Source organism: Coregonus lavaretus (assembly GCF_964263955.1).
Source record: "Coregonus lavaretus genome assembly, chromosome: 38".
Taxonomy (NCBI): Eukaryota; Metazoa; Chordata; class Actinopteri; order Salmoniformes; family Salmonidae; genus Coregonus; species Coregonus lavaretus.
Window position 1 is genome coordinate 15,755,264 of NC_140025.1, and position 22,864 is coordinate 15,778,127.

Consider the following 22,864-nt stretch of genomic DNA (forward strand, 5'->3'; position numbering starts at 1 on the left):
CACCTCCCGAGTGTGGAAGGCTTTCCTGGAGAAGATCGGGGCCACGGCCAGCGTCACTTCCGGGTATAGGCCTCAGTCAAATGGGCAGGTGGAGCGCATGAACCAGGAGCTGGGGAGGTTTCTTCGTTGCCACTGTCAGGACTGGCAGGGTGAGTGGGCGAGGTTTCTTCCCTGGGCAGAATATGCCCAGAACTCCCTCGTTCACTCCTCCACGGGGCGCACTCCCTTCCAATGCGTCCTGGGGTACCAGCCGGCCCTGGCCCCTTGGACACCCAGCCAGACCGATGCACCCGCTGTCGACGAGTGGTTCCGCAGGGTTGGACAGGTCTGGGACGCCGTCCATGTCCGTCTCCAGAGTGCCATTCGTCGGCAGAAGGACCAAGCCGACCGCTACCGCAGTGAGGCTCCCATATTCCAGCCTGGTGATCGTGTCTGGCTGTCCACTCGAAACCTCCCACTCCGCCTGCCCTGCAAGAAACTGAGCCCCCGGTCCTCTGACAGATGCCGTCCCCCGGGGTATGCCCCCTCTGCCCCTGGACATTGACGGGAGTCCGGCGTATGCTGTGAGGGACCTGCTGGACTCCAGGTTCCGTGGGGGATGGCTCTGTTACCTGGTGGACTGGGAGGGGTATGGCCCTGAGGAGAGGAGCTGGGTTCTGGCTGGGGATGGTCTGGACCCCAACCTAATTCGGGACTTCCACCGTCTCCTCCCTGACCGGCCCGCTCCTCGGGGTCGTCCTCATGGCTGGTGACGTCCTGCGGCGGGAGCCGCGCAGTCGGGGGGGGCGGGGGGGTACTGTCATGTCTCCTCCCGTTGCTCCCCTCGAGCGCTCTGATTCGCCAGTCTACTGAGCCACCGTCTAAGCGCACCACCTCGGCAACACAGGAATGGAAACCCAACACACCCTAATCACCTCCAGCGCACCTGCACCTCATCATCTCATCACCACCACTATATAGCCCTGGACTGTTCAGTCATTGTTGTGTGTTCAGTCAGCGTCGTGTCGTTTTCTCGCTCTTTGTTATTCTCTTTCTCATTGTTAAGTAAACCTTGTTGATTCCTGCGTCTGCGTCCTGCCTCTTCGTATCCTCAGTACTCGTCACAGCTATGATCGCCAGGAACCTTACTTTTGGTTTATATTTTCATTTGTTGCACTACTAGTACTGCCTGTTGATGTTAAGGAGGTAGCTATAGTAGCTGGATGATATTAACATTTTCAGTTTTTATTTAATCAAAATTTATTTTATTTAATCTGGGTGCTTACATCACCAACTAACACCCTGGTACTTCCTGTAGCTCCCTTTCTCCTCAGTCTGTGAAAACACAGAGAGAAAGGTACTGTGTCGCTGATTACTCATGTGTAGAAGTCCATAATGTTAAATAAATAAAGCAACCCAAGGTCTGAATGGGATAAATGTGATTTCAAGTTGTAGCTTGTTTGTATTACAGTTTATTTGTACATGAGTTGTTGTATTTTAATACTGCCAACACTGAAAGTACCTAGCAATGTTAATAGAGATGTGAGACAAGGTATATGTTTTACTTTTCTTCATGCTCCTCTATAGAACAGCTTGTCAGATGGTGCACTGAAGACTGATGTATTCCTAACCTGACTTTTCATAATACCATTGCAGATTACATAAAAGCCCAAAGACAGCCATGGTGTCGCTCTTCATTTCTTGGTTCTTCTGTGGTACAATGAGGCCAAATATGTGGCAAAATAAATTAACTTTTTGTCCTGAATACAAAGCGTTATGTTTGTGGCAAATCCAACACAACACATCACTGAGTACCACTCTTCATATTTTCAAGCATGTGGTGGCTGCATCATGTTATGCGTATGCTTGTCATCGGCAAGGACTAGGGAGTTTTGTTCGGTTAAAAAGAAACGGAATACATCTATAAGCACAGGCAACATTCTAGAGGAAAACCTGGTTCAGTCTGTTTTCCAACAGACACTGGGGGATGAATTCACCGTTCAGCGGACAATAACCTAAAACACAAGGCCAAAACTGGAGTTACTTACCAAGACGACATTGAATGTTCCTGAGTGGCTTAGTTAGAATTTTGACTTAAATCGGCTTGAAAATCAATGGCACGACTTGAAAATGGCTGTCTAGCAATGATCAACAATCAACTTGACAGAGCTTGATACATTTTAAAAAGAATAAATGGGTAAATATTGTACAATCCAGGTGTGCAAAGCTCTTAGAGACTTATCCAAAAAGACTCACAGCTGTAATCGCCGCCAATGGTGCTTCTACAAAGTATTGACTCAGGGGTGTGAATACTTATGTAAATGAATTATTTATGTATTTAATTTTCAATAAATTGGCAAACAATTATAAAACACTTTGTCATTACGGATTATAGTGTGTAGATGTGTGAGAAAAAAAAAAAATTAAATCCATTTTACATTCAGGCTGTAACAACAAAATGTGAAATAAGTAAAGGGGTATGAATACTTTCTGAAGGCACTATTGCGTATCGGCACCTAAGTATCGTGATAACATCGTATCGTGAGGTCCCTGGCAAATCCCAGCCCTACCAAATACCAGCTCAGACTACTCAGTCATGGTCAAAGCACTTCAGAGTCCTCCCAGTGAGAAGTACCTATGATTTGGTTATGTGAAGAGGCGGAGTAAACATAATTAGGGCCCAGGGTTTTTCCTCACCTGACCAGGAAAAACTCTGATCACCAAGGTAGAGGTTTGAGGTTAACTAAAGATCAGTAAAATGTCTCTCTCTTCAATGCTCCCACTTTAAGGGGCAAACCCTAACTCCCACTTTTAAGTAGAATTTTAATTTAGTCATGCATTGATGTCAATGGGAGACTAAGTTTTTTGCTTAAGTGGGATTGAAGATTCACTTCCTAATCCTGAGGCATTTAGGGAGAGCTAGGGTGAATCTCAATTGCATACTCTTCGCGTCCTCTTGCCTCGCCTCCTTCTCAAAACCGATTGGATGAGAAAGCCAGAGGTCCCGCCCCACACAAATGAACGTCTCTGATCTCTGACCCTAGAGCAGAGGGTCATGGGAGATCAGAGGGTCATGGGAGATCATATGGCCCAGAAGAGGAGGGCAGTAGATTGTTGCAGGCAGCCATGATTCATTTAGTCTCCTCTGTCTTTGTCTCAATGTTTAGTTTAATGATAATCCATTGAGGAGTATGGATGGCATATGCAGTGATTTAGCAGATTAATACTCTACACCAATTACCTCCTAATGGACTGCTAATTCAGTTTGTAATCTGTAATGGAATTCTGAGAATATAGAATTTTCGAAAAACTCACTCTTCAAAATGGTTCTTGATCTCATCTAAACTAAGGGATAGCCACAGATGAAATGCACCTTCCCATTTGGCTGTATGCAGTCCTGTGTGCGTCTGTGTGTGCGCCTCTGTGTGTACCCAGGGTGATCTTGTCTCGTCAGATCAATAGAACCCTCCTGACCAGGGTGCTCATGGGACGCAGTGATAAGGACTGTCTTCCCCTCTTGCCGACAGGAGTGTGTGTGTTGACGGGAGTGTGTGCTCAGTGCAGTATAGGATTCGATACAGGTCTAATCATCAGACTGGGACTCTGTTGGGGCTCAATTACACTGTTCAAACCACCAAGTTCCAATCCTGTCCTCTACACTGCTATAGCACATCCACACACAGCTGTCATATTGTCCCACTAAAGAACACCCAGTTTTATGACTGGGGCCAGAAGTATTTCCTCACCACAGGGCCTAGCGAAGGAACCACCGCTGTCTGCCGCTACCTTGCTTTCCAACCAAGATGCATGAACTGAGGAGCAAACTGAAGTGAAGAGGAACTGCACTCAGCACAGGAAAAAACTATGACCAGAAAAAACCCTGTGCCCTAGATATGGCACATAAGTAGGACATAATGACCAATCATAAAACGAGACCATGTACGCTGAACAAAAATATAAATGCAACATGTAAAGTGTTGATCCCATGTTTCATGAACTGAAATAAAAGATCCCAGAAATGTTCCTTACGCACAAAAAGCATATTTCTCTCACATTCTGGGCACACATTTGTTTACATCCCTGTTAGTGAGCATTTCTCCTTTGCCAAGATACTCCATCCACCTGACAGGTGTGGCATACCAAGAAGCTGATTAAACAGCATGATCATTACACAGGTGCACCTTGTGCTGGGGGCAATAAAAGGCCACTCTAAAATGTGCAATTTTGTCACACAACACAATGCCACAGATGTCTCAAGTTTTGAGGGAGCGTGTAATTGGCATGCTGACTGCAGGAATGTCCAGCAGAGTGGTTGCCAGAGAATTGAATGTTAATTTCTCAATCATAAGCCGCCTCTAACGTTGTTTTAGAGAGTTTGCCAGTACGTCCAACCGGCCTCACAACCGCAGATCACGTGTAACCATGCCAGCCCAGGACCTCCACATCTGGCTTCTTCACCTGCGGGACCGTCTGAAACCAGCCACCCGGACAGCTGATGAAACTGTGGGTTTGCACAACCGAATAACTTCTGCACAAAGGGAAGCTCATCTGCGTGCTCGTCGTCCACGCCAGGGTCTTGACCTGACTGCAGTTCGTTGTCGTAACTGACTTCAGAGGGCAAATGCTCACCTTCGATGGCCACTGGCACGCTGGAGAAGTGTACTCTTCACGGATGACTGCTGGTTTCAACTGTACCTGGCAGATGGCAGACGGCGTGTATGGTGTCGTGTGGTCGAGTGGTTTGCTGATGTCAAAGTTGTGAACAGAGTGCCTCATGGTGGCGGTGGGGTTATGGAATGTTGCGTTTATATTTTTGTTGAGTTTAGCTCTGTGTAGGGGAAGTAGCCTAACACATGAATATTTAACTAGTGGGACAGACTTATAATGCACATAGCTAGTAGAATGGCTACTGGTAGAACTACTGAATTGAGTTCTGCCCCTCTCTCTCACTCTTTCTCTCCCTCTATCCCCGTCTCTCTCTCTCCCCCACTCCGGCCACCAGCTGCATGTGATACGATACGCAGCTAACAACCAATCTGCTTAACTAAAGTGATAAAGAAAACAAAAAAGGCCCCTGTGCACACATACAGAGTGGTCCCCATCAGAATGTCATAGCGGTGGCTGGGTTTAGGCTGAGCCTGTTTAAGTGAATTCTCCACCCAGGCTTTTGTTACTAGGTTGAGAAGACAAAAGCAGCCTTATTGAATTAGTCTCAGTCTATGTGGGGGTGCTCCACAGGGTCACGTCATAACTCGGTTAGTAAGGGGTTGAGGGGCGGCAGGAAGGGTCCTAACAGGTTTAAAAAAGGGTTAATGCTCAGCTGGACCATGGGAAAGCTAACAGGCTACAGTGCTTTTCCAGTTAGTGGCCGAGCCCCATCCGAGAGTGCTAGGGGGTTAGCGTGGAGCTGTGCCCCAGAACGGTAGGGGTTATGGGGGATGCGTTGAGAGGGATGGGGGGGTATGGGTCTGGGGGTAGCAGCCGGGTGGTTGAGTGAGTGACTGGCAGGTGGTGAATGGTGTGGTAGGTGGTGGCAAAAATAGTACGGGGGGAGACTGAAAGGGGCTGGCACTCTGCTCTGGGTCATGGAACAGCTGAGGGATGGTGGGAGAGGAGGAGAGACTGAAAGAAGGGGGGAGTAGGAAGAGATACAAGGAGAACAGAAGCAGGAGAGAGAAAGAAAGGGGGAGTGAGGAAAGAATAGAAAATGAGGAGAGAAAAAGTGAAGAGAGAAAGAAAGGGGAAATAGGGAAAGAGGATGAGGAGAAATAAAGGGGGATGGGAAAGGAGAAGAGAAGTAGGGAGGCAGGGCAAAGGGGAGTTTGGAAAAGTGTGAGAGGAGGAGAGTAAGAGGTTAAGTTTACTCTGTAATGGTACACCTTGGCCTCGATGTTTACATTAAAGGACCTGACTTATCCCAAAGAATGCCAGAGAATGCATTAAATCCTCTTTCACAGGCAGTGAATTCAAAGCTGAGCTTCTCTTTACATAGCAGTTTCAAATTATGTGAGGTTGTTAAATGAACATGCACGTATGTACAGTGAGGGAATAACGTATTTGATCCCCTGCTGATTTTGTACGTTTGCCCACTGACAAAGACATGATCAGTCTATAATTTTAATGGTAGGTTTATTTGAACAGTGAGAGACATGTCAAAAATGTTATAAATTGATTTGCATTTTAAATGAGGGAAAGAAGTATTTGACCCCTCTGCAAAACATGACTTAGTACTTGGTGGCAAAACCCTTGTTGGCAATCACAGAGGTCAGACTTTCTTGTAGTTGGCCACCAGGTTTGCACACATCTCAGGGGGATTTTGTCCCACTCCTCTTTGCAGATCTTCTCCAAGTCATTAAGGTTTCGAGGCTGACGTTTGGCAACTCGAACCTTCAGCTCCCTCCAGATTTTCTATGGGATTAAGGTCTGGAGACTGGCTAGGCCACTCCAGGACCTTAATGTGCTTCTTCTTGAGCCACTCCTTTGTTGCCTTGGCCGTGTGTTTTGGGTCATTGTCATGCTGGAATACCCATCCACGACCCATTTTTAATGCCCTGGCTGAGGGAAGGAGGTTCTCACCCAAGATTTGACAGTACATGGCCCTGTCCATCGTCCCTTTGATGCGGTGAAGTTGTCCTGTCCCCTTAGCAGAAAAACACCCCCAAAGCATAATGTTTCCACCTCCATGTTTGTCGGTGGGGATGGTGTTCTTGGGGTCATAGGCAGCATTCCTCCTCCTCCAAACACGGCGAGTTGAGTTGATGCCAAAGAGCTCCATTTTGGTCTCATCTGACCACAACACTTTCACCCAGTTCTCCTCTGAATCATTCAGATGTTCATTGGCAAACTTCAGGCGGGCATGTATATCTGCTTTCTTGAGCAGGGGGACCTTGCGGGCGCTGCAGGATTTCAGTCCTTCACGGCGTAGTGTGTTACCAATTGTTTTCTTGGTGACTATGGTCCCAGCTGCCTTGAGATCATTGACAAGATCCTCTCGTGTAGTTCTAGGCTGATTCCTCACTGTTCTCATGATCATTGCAACTCCACGAGGTGAGATCTTGCATGGAGCCCCAGGCCGAAGGAGATTGACAGTTCTTTTGTGTTTCTTCCATTTGCAAATAATCGCACCAACTGTTGTCACCTTCTCACCAAGCTGCTTGGCGATGGTCTTGTAGCCCATTCCAGCCATGTGTAGGTCTACAATATTGTCCCTGACATCCTTGGAGAGCTCTTTGGTCTTGGCCATGGTGGAGAGTTTGGAATCTGATTGATTGATTGCTTCTGTGGACAGGTGTCTTTTATACAGGTAACAAACTGAGATTAGGAGCACTCCCTTTAAGAGTGTGCTCCTAATCTCAGCTCGTTACCTGTATAAAATACACCTGGGAGCCAGAAATCTTTCTGATTGAGAGGGGGTCAAATACTTATTTCCCTCATTAAAATGCAAATCAATTTATAAACATGCGTTTCTGGATTTGTTTGTTGTTATTCTGTCTCTCACTGTTCAAATAAACCTACCATTAAAATTATAGACTGATTATGTCTTTGTCAGTGGGCAAATGTACAAAATCAGCAGTGGATCAAATACTTTTTTCCCTCACTGTATGCGTAGTCATGCAACCACTCACCTAAAACTGCACACATAAACTCACAAACTACAGTGCCCACACAGGTACATTCTCCCTCGCTTGCACACACACACACACACACACACACACACACACTTGATGTTATCCCCATCAAATGAGTGTGTCTAGGAGGGCCCCAAGCTGGTATATACTAGGAGAGCTTCAGGCTCAACAGTCACACTTTGCTGTCGGATGCTCATATTTCTCACACAGCCAGTGAAACACCATATGACAAAACATGAGATGTGGGCAGTGTCTGGATACCCATAGTTGCATCCTAAATAGTAGGCCGCTTGGGTATGTGAAATTACAAAGAGTTATAGTATGTGAAATTGAGTATGATATAAATGCCAGAATGTTACACTCATTTAGTCTTTTCATTTAGTACGAATTCGCTGCATGCTATGGAGGAAGAGAATCAACAAAGTAATTTCGCATGAGATGACATTCTCAGTATGCGTGAGCCTACAATGTTGATTTTTGTTGCTTACTGCATACATTTTTACTAAAAAGTACATTCTAAATAGTATGTAGTTTGAGTAGTACAGAGTATGTCACTTTAGTAAGTAGTAGGCAAGACACATTTCGGACACGGCCATGGTGTTTCCTCGACCATTAGGCTAGGGCCAGGCAACACTATTGACTAATACAACGGACACGTAAAACTATATAATATCAAAACCCTGTCATTACTATGTTACCACCCAACGGTGTTACCATCCTATACCAATAGTTGAAGTGGACTGAAATATTGTAGGTGCCAGTACACATTTTGACTGCCTTAGTCTTTATATTTAGGTGCCGGTACTCAACATATTTTTTAAAGACAATATTCTAGAAGAGGTGCCGGTACTCAAGCAGTTGAAAATTTGAGTTGTCTCAATTCAAGCACTATCCTAAACCGACGTGTAACACCAAATCATGGATGTTACTCTACTGTTCATGCCATAGCCCTGAACATTAAATCAGTTAGTGGTGCTGTACTGTGGTACGTACTGGCCTTGAGGGTGGAGGCGTTGACCTCTATCTCTCCTCCTCTGATTGGCTGAAGGTAGGAGGTCTGTCGTTCGTATGGGTCAGGCTTGGAGTAATGGCTGGGGCTGGAGTGGCCCGTGGAGCCCCCGCTGCTGCCCACTGGGCTCACTGTCGCCCCTCTCTGGAGCTCCTGTGCTTCGAACACCGCCACCAGCTGAAAGACAAGCACAGACGCACAACATGTTACACAACAGGACTGGAATCATACAGGAATACAAACAATAGGGTGGCAGGTAGCCTAGCAGTTCGAGCACTGGGCCAGTAACCGAAAGGTCGCGTTCAAATACCTGAGCCAACAAGGTAAAAAAAATCGGTTTATGTGCCCTTGAGCAAGGCACGTAACCCTAATTTGCTCAGGGGTACCGTACTACTATGGCTGACCATGTAAAACAACACATTTCACTGCACCTATATGGTGTCTGTGACAATAAAACATTAATTTTTCTTTTTTAAATACAATATAATGATCAATAGAATCATACAATAGAATCATGCTACTGGACACAACACACAGAGTCAAATGGCCCATTTCCAAAAGGGTGGCAAGTCAAACCTGAGTGGGTGGGTGTCAGAATGTGTGAAAGCGTTCAGACCGTCAACAAAGAGTGGTTATCAACAGACAGAGGGACAATCTAGCCTAGTTAGACCCGTTCATGGATGTAAATGGTGTGACAATAGTAAATGCTCATGTTCATGCTTTTTGCATGTCCAACTGCAATTGATCTCTGTGGGAAGCGAACTGGTGGGAAATGCATTTAACATTAGCATCAACCTGACACACACCCACACACAGAGATGCGCACGCACACACTCGGTCTCCAGCTCCCTCACACACGTACGCAAACGCACAAACAGATTTATCTACCAAACAGTAGGGAGAGGGCTGTGCAGTCTCTAGGCCAGGAGAGGTGTGTGTGGTGCTCCACAAATACCATCAATCAACAGCGTGAGGGGAGTGAAAGAGAGAGAGAGAAAGAGAGAGAAAGAGAATGTGTGAATGCCAGCCAAACTCTACTGTTACTCCCCTCCCACATAATGTGATTTATAGGGATAAAAACGGCTCTATCGCTCTCTGTCAACCCAAGCCGGTGCTTGAGGGCATACCAACAGAGCAGCATACGAATGTGATATGTGAATTCCAAATAATAATACTACATAGAAGTTAGGACTAATTTGTCTTATCGTGGCAGCAAAACGCATTCCATGAGGCCAGTTCAGTAAACCCAGTTAGCCATACAAATCAGAAACATATATATGCAGTGTGTGTGTGTGTGTGTGTGTGCCTGCGTGTGTGCCCATGTGTGTGGCCACGTGTGTGCCCATGTTTTAATGGCTATTGGTTAACTGTGTTTACTAAAACAAAACACACACACCCCACAGAAACCCAGTCCAGCAGTAGTAGGATTTGAGGTGTGTACGCATCGTAATTAAGAGTCAAATTAAATCTGACAGGAGAATCAGAACCTGTCAAACACAATGACACGGTTGCCTCCATGAGCTGGACGGAGACAGGGATGGAGAACAGAGGGTGAAAATAGAGAGAGAGCACACGAGAGAGAAGAAATTAGAGAGAGAGAGAGAGAAAGAAAGAAAGAAAAAGAGAGAGAGAGGGAGAGAGAGAGAGAGAGAGAGAGAGAGAGAGAGAGAGAGAGAGAGAGAGAGAGAGAGAGAGAGAGAGAGAGAGAGAGAGAGAGACAGACAGACAGACAGACGGAAAGAGAGAGATTAGAGGGTAGCGGTCCTCCGACACGCTGCCGTGAATTTGTCGTTTGATAAATTAGCACTGTGGCATGACGCTCTCATTAAAACGGTGCTAGCACAGGAAATGACCACTTAATGAAAGAGAGAATGACAATTAGAACAGGGGGAAGAAGAAAACAAGAAACACAGAGAGGAAGAGAAATGTGACACGAACGCAAGAAGAAAGAGAGAGGCAGAGATTAATAGGAGGGAGGTGTGTGTGTGTGTGTGTGTGTGCGCGCAATCGCGCAAGAGAAAGACAGAGACAGAGAGAGTGTGTGAGAGAGCGCGAAAGGGAGTGAGTGAGAGAAAATGAGTGAGAAAGAGGAAGAGAAACACAGAGAAAGAGAGCGAGCCAGAGAGAGGGGGTGTTTTTCTAAATAATCTGCACCCATAACTGGGAGGGGGGAGAAAACAATAAGCAATAACACGGTGGGTAGAAATAAATCATAAATCATGGCGTGAATGTCACGCTTCTCACTCTCCCTTTCTGCCATGATTCAATATCCTGACACCTCCACGCCCCAAAGCAGAGGAAATTGGCCACATCAGAGCATCAGCTGGAAGGAGGGAGAGGCCATCAAAGAAAAGCGTACCCACTATGTGATTGATGGATGCCCTCTCCTTCTCTTCCTTTCTCCTTCTCTCTTTCCCGCTCTTTTCCTTCTCTACCTCTTTCTAAATCAGATGACTTTGTCCCTCAGAGAGGATGAGAGAGTTGACTAATGTGGATGTGATGAGGTGAGAGATACATAGAATTCCCACAGTGTCACGAACAGCTAAAAAAGAAGCACCTGTAGAGAGCGAGAGCCATCTCTACTCCTTCATACACACATTCTCAGTGTCCCCACAGTCACGGTGACACACACACAGCTCTCCTCAATTAGTGTAGCTTCTGGGCACTAGCACCAAGTCTACAGTAGCATGTCAATTGGTAATAGAGGGTCATACAGGTTGTCTAGCCAATAGCCATGTTTTAGTAGGAACAGTAGGTAGTGGTCTTCAGCGCAGTCACAACTTCTTTATACTCAGTTAGGAAAACGCTGGAGCCTTCCTGTGTGTGTGAGTGTATGTGCGTGCAAGCTTACTGTTTATCTAACCCTAACTCTCATCTCTGCTGATGAGTCAAACGTGCAGGCAGACAGAGCTGAGGGGGGCTGAAGTGAGATGAAGAGGGATCACGTGTGCCAAAGGGTGCTAACAAAACCGGAAGGCTGCTAAGGGCTGCTGACGTGCACGCTGAAGAGTGCTGACAGGTAGGCAGGGATGTTCTTCTGCCATCCCTGGATTTACTGTATTACCGGCATAGCACACAAGGGGGCGCTAAAACACACACAAAAAGCCCACTGGGCATTTTTAACTAGGCAAGTCAGTTAAGAACAAATTCTTATTTACAATGACGGCCTACACCGGCCAAACCCGGACGACGCTGTGCCAATCACGACCGGTTATGATACAGCCTGGAATCGAACCAGGGGGTCTGTAGTGATGCCTCAAGCACTGAGATGCAGTGCCTTAGACCACTGCGCCACTCGGGAGAATGCTAACAAAATTATCACAAGTAATAGCGAATTATCATGGATGCTTTTAGCTAAATGCTAACGAGCGCACTAATTGCAAAGACAGGCAAATCCAGCTCATTAAGTTATACAAGTATAACTTTAGCTAGAGTGTGGACATTTACAAGTGAAAGTGAAAGAGATACATTTACATGCTGGTCTGAAGGAAGAGCAGCATGTGTACATGGAGGGGAGAAGAACGGAGAGGAGTGGAAAAAACGCTAGCGGAAAGCACAGGGAAAAAATGGCCGCTGTACAGATAACTCATCCAGAACTCTGACTTCTCAAACACGGTAGAAAGCCAACACCCCACTTAGGTAACTAACAAAAACAAAGCTGGAGAGTATAGCACATCTTAGACAGTTAAGATATCTGATGGCAAACATTTAGTAGTCAATTGCATACAAGTGTCACTTCATCACCTCATGTGTGACGCACAACAAAGAGAGACTCACCGATAAATATAGAACGCTATGAACTCACCAGCTATCGCGTTCTCCCAACATTTGACTGGCTGCTGTTCTGGGGAACTACGGTAAGCTTTATAACAAAAATAATAATGTGACAGGTGAAATGAAGAACGCAATCTGCTTTATCTCCTAACGTATTGCACAAGTTGACTGCAGGCAAAAAGTTGATACAAATATTCAAATGTATTCAAAAACTTCAACGAAATAGTTTCAAAAAATATTAACGGTATACAGTGGGGAAAAAAAGTATTTAGTCAGCCACCAATTGTGCAAGTTCTCTCACTTAAAAATATGAGAGAGGCCTGTAATTTTCATCATAGGTACACGTCAACTATGACAGACAAATTGAGAGAAAAAAATCCAGAAAATCACATTGTAGGATTTTTAATGAATTTATTTGCAAATTATGGTGGAAAATAAGTATTTGGTCACCTACAAACAAGCAAGATTTCTGGCTCTCACAGACCTGTAACTTCTTCTTTAAGGGGCTCCTCTGTCCTCCACTCGTTACCTGTATTAATGGCACCTGTTTGAACTTGTTATCAGTATAAAAGACACCTGTCCACAACCTCAAACAGTCACACTCCAAACTCCACTATGGCCAAGACCAAAGAGCTGTCAAAGGACACCAGAAACAAAATTGTAGACCTGCACCAGGCTGGGAAGGCTGCATCTGCAATAGGTAAACAGCTTGGTTTGAAGAAATCAACTGTGGGAGCAATTATTAGGAAATGGAAGACATACAAGACCACTGATAATCTCCCTCAATCTGGGGCTCCATGCATGATCTCACCCCGTGGGGTCAAAATGATCACAAGAACGGTGAGCAAAAATCCCAGAACCACACGGGGGGACCTAGTGAATGACCTGCAGAGAGCTGGGACCAAAGTAACAAAGCCTACCATCAGTAACACACTACGCCGCCAGGGACTCAAATCCTGCAGTTCCAGACGTGTCCCCCTGCTTAAGCCAGTACATGTCCAGGCCCGTCTGAAGTTTGCTAGAGTGCATTTGGATGATCCAGAAGAGGATTGGGAGAATGTCATATGGTCAGATGAAACCAAAATATAACTTTTTGGTAAAAACTCAACTCGTCGTGTTTGGAGGACGAAGAATGCTGAGTTGCATCCAAAGAACACCATACCTACTGTGAAGCATGTGGGTGGAAACATCATGCTTTGGGGCTGTTTTTCTGCAAAGGGACCAGGACGACTGATCCGTGTAAAGGAAAGAATGAATGGGGCCATGTATCGTGAGATTTTGAGTGAAAACCTCCTTCCATCAGCAAGGGCATTGAAGATGAAACGTGGCTGGGTCTTTCAGCATGACAATGATCCCAAACACACCGCCCGGGCAACGAAGGAGTGGCTTTGTAAGAAGCATTTCAAGGTCCTGGAGTGGCCTAGCCAGTCTCCAGATCTCAACCCCATAGAAAATCTTTGGAGGGAGTTGAAAGTCCGTGTTGCCCAGCGACAGCCCCAAAACATCACTGCTCTAGAGGAGATCTGCATGGAGGAATGGGCCAAAATACCAGCAATAGTGTGTGAAAATCTTGTGTAGACTTACAGAAAACGTTTGACCTGTGTCATTGCCAACAAAGGGTATATAACAAAGTATTGAGAAACTTTTGTTATTGACCAAATACTTACAATGTGATTTTCTGGATTCTTTTTTCTCATTTTGTCTGTCATAGTTGACGTGTACCTATGATGAAAATTACAGGCCTCTCTCATCTTTTTAAGTGGGAGAACTTGCACAATTGGTGACTGACTAAATCCTTTTTTCCCCACTGTATGTAAAAACCATCCCGTGGGTATTTCCAAATACCCCGGTATACGGTATATACGGTATACATGCCAATCCTCCTGACAGGTGCCACGAAGTTCCAATGCATACCATGCCATCTCAACCTAACCTGATTATATCATTATCTGAATCAGTGGGGTCCTATTTGGCCCATGGTTGGATGGGGACACTGTCTCACTGTCTCGATTCTCCACCCTTTACCCAAAGTGTGGACAGGCACACTTCCCATCATGTACAGTAATCCCTCGTTTATCGCGGGGGTTACGTTCCGAAAATGACCCGCGATAAGTGAAATCCGCGAAATAGAAAACTTTTTTTTTTTTTACAATTAGCAACTATTACATGTATACAAATACAGTGACTCACGTGTAGGCCGTTTCGTCGACATTATGGGTTTAGAAGATGTTCGAAATTACAAGATAATTTGGCCAACTTAATGTAAATTTGCCAAGCTGTTTTATGTACGTACACATAACTGCACGAGACGACAAAATGATAGCACAATTCGTAGCATGTTTTGATACAAGAAGCGGGAGTGAGTTTTTAGCGAATCAGAATGCAGAGCACAATGCACCAAAAAAAAATAAATAATGCATTATGAAAATCCGCGAAATAGCGAATCCGCGATAAGTGAACCGCGAAGTGGCGAGGGATCACTGTATTTAAAACCATTGGATTGGTGTATCATTAGCTGGAAGGAGTTTCCACCATTGTAAAATTCACACAAAATTAATTGTGTGTCGTCTGCGTAGCAATGATAGGAGAGACCAAATGTAAATGACGGGAAGTGTGGAAGTGCACACTTTAGGACAGGGATCATCAACTAGATTCAGCTGCAGGACGGTCAGGGGCCCGAACATAATTACAAATAATTTGTAGACTGCAAATTGGCGGCAACAAGCCCAAACAGATATAATATTTGACTAAAATATAATAATTTCTAGCCTTGCTTACACTTGTATACGATCACATGCACTGAGTGTAAAAAACATTAGGAACACCTGCTCTTTCCATGACATAGACTGACCAGGTGAATCCAGGTGAAAGCTATGATCCCTTATTGACGTCACTTGTTAAATCCACTTCAATCAGTGTAGATGGAGGTAGCCTTGAGACAATTCAGACATGGGTTGTGTACGTGTGCCACTCAGAGGGTAAATGGGCAAGACAAAATATTTAAGTATCTTTGAATGGGGTATATGGTAGTAGGTGCCAGGCGCACCGGTTTGAGTGTGTCAACAACTGCAATGCTGCTGGATTTTTAACGCTCAACAGTTGCCCCGTGTGTATCAAGAAAGGTCCACCACCCAAAGGACATCCAGCCAACTTGACACAACTGTGGGAAGCATTGGAGTCAACATGGGCCAGCATCCCTGTGGAACGCTTTCGACACCTTGTAGAGTCCATGCCCTGACGAATCGAGGCTGTTCTGAGAGCAAAATGGGGTGAAAATCAATATTAGGAAGGCGTTCCTAATGTTGCTCTATTATGCGTGGCAATATCTTCTAACAGATTTCCTAAATTAATATCACTTGGAGCTGATTTGCTTGTGTTTTTACAGTCTTTTATGTCCATAATAATAATTTTGGGGGCCAAATAAAATCACGCCAGTTGGGGAACTCTGCTTTAGTATAAGGGTAGAGAATTGGGATGCAGCCCTGGTTTATATTTGACTTGTTAAAACTCTTTAATAAAAGCATTTCCTGGCCTCTGCCGTCCCTTGTTTGATTTGTATTCAACAAACAAGTGTCAAAGTTTTTCTCATCCTCCCTGTGTTGCATTGATATTGGCCCCGGGAAACAACCTGTCGACCGGCACGTTAAATAATGTGACCCGCTCGTCTCATTATCCTAACCCCAAAACGCCATGCAAATAGCAACCCGTGTTTATTGTCACATAAAGAGCGTCAGCGAATCACCACACTGGGTGTGGAAACGGAGAGCTCTTTCTCACTCTCTCACTCTCTCTACAACACGTGACTAGACTCTAGGTTCTGTTTGAGGGTGTAAGCGCACACAAACACGTTTGCACACAACAGCTAAATAATAATAATATAATAATATGCCATTTAGCAGACGCTTTTATCCAAAGCGACTTACAGTCATGCATGCATACATTTTTGTGTATGGGTGGTCCCGGGGATCGAACCCACTACCTTGGCGTTACAAGCGCCGTGCTCTACCAGCTGAGCTACAGAGGACCACAGCTAAGGCTATCATCGTTATCATTATGTTCCAACTTTAGAAAAAGTTTTGTCTGATTGAGGGAGGGAAATGCTATGAATTAAGAGGACTCGAAAGATGAAACGTTGAGGATTATAATAAATACTGCTTTGATGTCATACAAGCACCAAATGTGCACTTCACATTTCCATACCATAAAGCTCATGTAATATACAGTGCCAATGTTTATGATCACTATATTTGTTTTATAGTTCTAAGATGACATGGCGTCATACCCTGGGTTGTCCTGAACAGAATGAGCCTAAGACAATTTGCTCCGGACCACGCATCTGAATGCACTCATAACACCAAAATTACGATCTGCTTCTCTGAAATGCCTTATGAAAGCCTAACACTAAGATCATATTTTATAATTTAGCTAGTCATGTTGGCAATATAACAAGCTTTCCAATGATGCCCACTTGACCCAGATTGCGATTTATAATGGTCTGTTTTTGGATTGTGTAAACAACAGTAATTGTGTGATGGCGGGGATGCAGGGCTATGTTCCCAAAAATTTTTATTTAAGTGTGCTTGCTCTAGTTCCTCAACGGCACAGCTAGGAGAGCTAAAAAAAAAACACACCTTATAGTTGAGTACTCTTCTTCTGAGTCATAAAAGTGCATTGAAATTACTTTAGGAACTGTGCACACTGTGTGACCACTTGAAACACCAGTTGACCTCACTCTAACTCATGTCATGTTTTGGTCTTATGTTGCACCTATGCCACATTTTCTAAGAATATTGTTATCATGTTACTGAATGTATGCAGGGTATTTTCAGATTTCGTTAACAAAAATTGCGGGGAAAAGTACAGTTAATGTAAAATGAACATAAAATCGACAGTGTAATGTTTGGATTCAGTCTTGTGTCAGGTGAACTGCTGTGTCCTCACCTTCAGTCTGATCATTTTCAGATAATCTCCAAATTGTTCCCTTTTGATTACTACCATGGTTATGCATATGCTTTCTATATTTCTTCTGTAAGAAACATTTCAATTTAGGCCTATCCATATAGGTCAATTCCCATGAGTGTTAAGGTGTTAAGGTAAGGGTTAAGGTTTGGGATAGGGTTAAAACAGAAACAACTCGACAGTTAAGTTTAGGCATTAATTTAGAATGGTTAAGGTAGGGGTTAAGGTCTGGGATAGGGTTAAAACAAAACAAAAAAACATGCTTGCACACACGCGCACTCGTATTCATTCTAAAATCACCCCCCACCCCCCCACATACACACCCCTCACCGACCCCCACACACACCCCTCAATGGGAAGAGATGAATAGTGCCACCTAGCTCTAAGCAACAGCAACTACAGCTCAGTGTCTTTCAAACATATCACACACACAAACATCCATCCCCACAATACACTACACCTGCCCCTCCCCCCACTTCCTCTCTCCAACCATTCCTTCTCTTCTCCCTCCTCCCTCCATCCGCTCTGTTGGTGTGTGGCACATCTCTATTGAGCTGCTGTGCTTTTGTCTGCCTGTCATGTATCTTAAGAGTCCCCCTCTCTCTCTTCCTATTTTTCCCCCTCTTTCCTTTGAAACTACTAGCATGCATAATGTGGAAGCGAGGCGAGGGCTGCATCCTGACGGTAATACAGTTACCCAATCAACTCTGTCTCTCTCCACGCACAAACTGTCAGGGAACTGTTCAGCTTAAAGCGTGGGGGGCCTTCTCTTCAACATAGGGTCTACTCTGTACCTCTGAAAGAAGTAGAATACCTTGTCTGCATCCCAAACGGCACCATATTTCCTTGGTAGTGCACTACTTTTGACCAGGGCCCATTTGGAATAGGGTGCAATTTTGGTACACAGCCTTAGTCATAGGTTGAATCACATCTCAAACCTGATGGAAGACGCTTTTCAGATCCTAAAATGCCTGCGAAATCACATGTCAAAATAGTGAAAAATAGAACAAAAGGAAAAATGCATCCTTCCTTCCTCCTTTCCTTGAAGCAATCACTGATCTGACTTTGCTGGATTGGTGAAAGGCTACTTACTGTATATGATAGAACCGTTCCTAACCTGACTCTAATCAAGTCATGTCAGCTCACTGATAACTTGCATCACGGGAGGAAGAAAGAATGCATTTGAGCTTTGCCTGATTGGCATTTGTAGGTGACTCTGGTGCTGAGGGTGTGTGTCGAATGGAGGAAACCTGCCTACTGATGTAATGAGTCATCATCTCATGCGGTGCAATGCTAAAACTACATGCATACCCAAATGTACTCCATTGACGCAACACTTAATGTGTCTGTGCACACACACGGTCAGTCTAACAGTACACCTTGGCCTAGATGTTTACATTAAAAGGACCTGACTTATCCCAAAGAATTCCAGAGCCGCACTTAAATCCTCTTTCACAGGCAGTGAATTAAGAGCTGAGCTTCTCATTACATTTCAAATTATGCGAGGTTGTTAAATGAAAATGCACGCACGTGTGCGTAGTCATGCAACCACTCACCTAAAACTACACACGTACTACAGTGCCCACACACGTAACATTGTTGCTCCATCTCATACACACTCACACTCGTTCACATTCTCGCTCGCACATACACACACAAAATGCTGTTAAAACAAGTCGAAAATTGGACAGATTACTATCTAGACTCCCCTAACCCTATGTCTACTTCCCTGTGTATCTGTAACTTACATCCAGATGTGTGGGATTACCTCCTTGAAACACACACCTTGCTTTCAGCATACCTACCCCACTCTCGCACGCATGCATGCGTACATAGTACACACGCGTATCTACACACGCACACACTCCTACCCAACTCTCTCTCTCCACCCATAAACACACACACACACGCACGCACGCACGCACGCACGCCTACTATATGGGCCTTGTGGAGGCCTGATTACCAACAACGACAAGACAGCCTACAGGTAGGAGGGGAGAGCCCTGGCGCGGTGGTTTACAGGAAAATAAACCCTCCCTCAACGTCAACAAAATGGAGGAGCTGATCGTGGACTACAAGAGACAGCAGAGAGCGCGCCCCCATCCACAAGTTCCTCGTTGTACACATCACGCCCTGAAATGGTCCCTCCACACCGACACCGTGGTGGGAGACTGAAGAAATTTGGCATGGCCCCCCAAGACCCTCACAAATTTCTACAGATGCACCAGAGAGCATTCTCTTGGACTGTATCACCGCCTTGTACAGCAATTGCACTGCCTGCAACCGCAGGGCTCTCCAGAGGGTGGTGCGGTCAGCCAAACACATCACAGGGGGCACACTGCCTGCCCTCCAGGACATCTACAGCACCCGGTGTCACAGGAAGCCAAGAATATCATCAAGGACCTCAGCCACCCAAGCCACAGTCTGTTCCAGGGCCTAAAATGAACACCCGCCACCTGCCAAATACGGGTAGATTTTGGCATTGGCGGGTAAGATGTCTTTTTCACCAGCCACGTTGGCTGGTGGTCAGGGCTCCACAGTGCGAGCATTTAACTTGCATTTGTGAATAAAAATGGTTAAATAAATGCTGCAGTAGCCGTTTTCAAAGTATATCTGCCGTTTCGTTTCATAGCTGGTAAATTAATAATAAGTCAAAGAATTAAGAATCCTATATAGCCTATTTCACCTCGTGCTGCAACACTGCCTGGCTGGGGGCTGTGTGCATGTGAAGAGCTGTGTGAAAGATTCATTTTTAGAAGCGGTGCGCACAGGCATAAAAGTCGGTCTAATTTACTTGAAACGAAAGTCTATTGAAGTGAGACTTTGTCCTTGTGTTTCTTTGCTATTTACATAGTTTTTTTCACAAGCTAGGTAGTTTTTATATGTTTGAGTTTCAACTGCTAGGGAAGAGAGGACAACGCTTCTAGTAGTCAGACTCAATCTCACAGACACAAACCTGACTTGAGTCCCGCTACCACGGTAACCTCCCGCCCTTAAAGGGGCAGGTGAAAATGTTTGTCTCATCTGTGATATTTTGGTTAAAAGACTGAAAATTTTAATTAAACATAATACCACATTACTTCTTACTAGTAATACATTTGTTTTAGAAACATTACAAAGCACGTTCATCAGTTTTTTGGTGTTTTGTTGGTCTAATTTTAGAGAGAAAAAAAACATTTTGGCAGGTAACAATTCTGAGTGGCTGGTAGATTTTTTTTATCTACCTGCCACTGTGGCTGGTGGACCAAAAAAGTAAATTTTATGCCCTGGCCTGTTCACTCTGCTACCATCTAGAAAGGCGGAGACAGTACAGGTGCATCAAAGCTGGGACCGAGAGACTGAAAAACAGCTTCTATCTCCAGGTCATCAGACTGTTAAACAGTCATCCACCCGGTCATCTACTCTGCGCCTTAGAGACTGCTGCCCTGTGTCATATAAACATCTTCCCAGCGTCAAATGGTTCCCAATCGTTCTGATTGTGATGTCATGCTGCAAAAATTTCTCCAAGCGTGAAAATGTTCCCAGTTCAATAATTGCATGCACAGCTCTTCCTGAGCTCGCGCGGATATTTCTCTCACACCCTTCCTCGATCTCGAAAAACTGTTCTGTGGCCTTCACACGTCTGCCAATCCATGATGGCCAGGAGTATTGACACTGACCATTCAGAAGCTTGTTGAGGAGTGAGGTCAGCATATAGACACCCGGACCCGCGCGTCAAAGTGCTGAGGGTTGATGTGAGGAGAGCTTTTCTGCGATTGCAAAGACTTGGGCGCTTACGGGAGGGTGTGAGAGAAACATCCGCACGAGCTCAGCCATCCACTTAGAGACGTACGTGCAATTATTGAACTGGGAACATTTTCACGCTGTATAGAAATTTTACAACATGACGTCACAATCACAACACAATCAGAACAATTGGAAACTATTTCACGCTGGGAAGATTTTTTACATGACACCCCATGTAGGCTACATAGAGTAACTGAACACTGCCCACTTTATTAATGTTTACATAATGTTTATTGTTCTGGAATCGTTTCTGAAGTTAGAAACAAATAAGATTAGCATTCCTGCAACCTTATTCTGTTGAAATGTAATTTGACCTCTGAAAAATTAAGATAATTGATTACTCACTTAATATACACCAGGTGTACAGAACATTAAGAACACCTGCTCTTTCCATGACAGACTGAACAAGTGAATCCAGGTGAAAGCTATGACCCCTTATTGATGTCACTTGTTAAATCCACTTCAATCAGTGTAGATGGAGGGAGGAGACAGGTTAAAGAAGGATTTTTAAGCCTTGAGACAACTGAGACAAAAGATTTAAGTGCCTTTGAATGGGGTATGGTAGTAGGTGCCAGGCACACCGTTTGTGTCAAGAACTGCAACGCTCAACAGTTGCCCGTCTGTATCAAGAATGGTCCACCACCCAAAGGACATCCAGCCAACTTGACACAACTGTGGGAAGCATTGGAGTCAACATGGGCCAGCATCCCTGTGGAACGCTTTCGACACTTTGTAGAATCCATGCATGCCTCAATGAATTGAGGCTGTTCTGAGGGCAAAAAACGTATATTAGGAAGGTGTCCTTAATTTTTTGTACACCCTGTGTACATACTGTATTCTCGACATACAGTAGCTCATCTTATACAACTACTGCCATACATACCTTTTCCCTACATACAGTATATATTGTCCATACTGTCTATACACACCACATATGTATATTCCAGACTCTGACATTGCACGTTCTGATATTTCTTAATGTCTTGTTTCTTATTTTTTTCTTTCTTTTTGGGGAGATTTTTTGTGTATTAGTATTGTACTGCTGGAGTTAGAAACACAAGCATTTCGCTGCACCTGCTTTAACATCTGCTAATCTGTGAACGCAACATATAAACGTTGATTTGATGGGTTACTCTGCCCAGAAAGCTGGATGTCTCACTCTCTCCCATCTTGCTCTTTCCATCTCTGCAGGTGTAAAAGCGGTCTCCCTCTCCCATGCCTGATCTCTTCCATCAACCACTGTGATGACGGAGTGCTCTCTCTGGTGTGTGTGCCCACTCCACCCACACATTCCACTTCTGACTGATTATTCTGATTCACAAACACACAACCAGCTGAGGTACTGCTTTGCTAGCTGTGCATTGTGACAGGCCATATAATTATTTATGTACACTCAGAGGGTAAACTCTTCATTAATCACATGTGGTGCCCAGGAGAACAGTGTGTGCATGTGTGCGTGTGTCTTTGTCAATTTATGATGGGAGGGAGGAAAGAGGGGGGAAAGAGAAAGATGGGGAGGGGGCCTGAAGCTTCATATTTCTCAGACCTGACAAAACACAGTCACAGACAAAATACATTTAAAAGACATAGTAATTTATCACCCCAACAGCACAAACACATCATTAACAGTCACACTGACCGTTTTCCCACCTACACTTTTCCACCATCCTTGTGAGAAGCTAATAAATTAGGTTCTCTTTACCCTGTGGCGAACGCAAGGCCAGCTGCT

At 44.8% G+C, this 22,864-nt stretch overlaps 1 protein-coding gene across 1 annotated transcript in view; it reads right to left on the bottom strand.

Annotated features, from left to right (window-relative positions):
• The window catches only part of LOC311112590 (partitioning defective 3 homolog B-like), a 194,157-nt gene that overhangs the window by 134,399 nt on the left and 36,894 nt on the right, over positions 1–22,864 (bottom strand). The window contains exon 3 of the mRNA XM_084155734.1: positions 8,601–8,793. Within this exon, the coding sequence (XP_084011860.1) occupies positions 8,601–8,793 (193 nt within the window). The remainder of the gene's footprint in view (positions 1–8,600; positions 8,794–22,864) is intronic.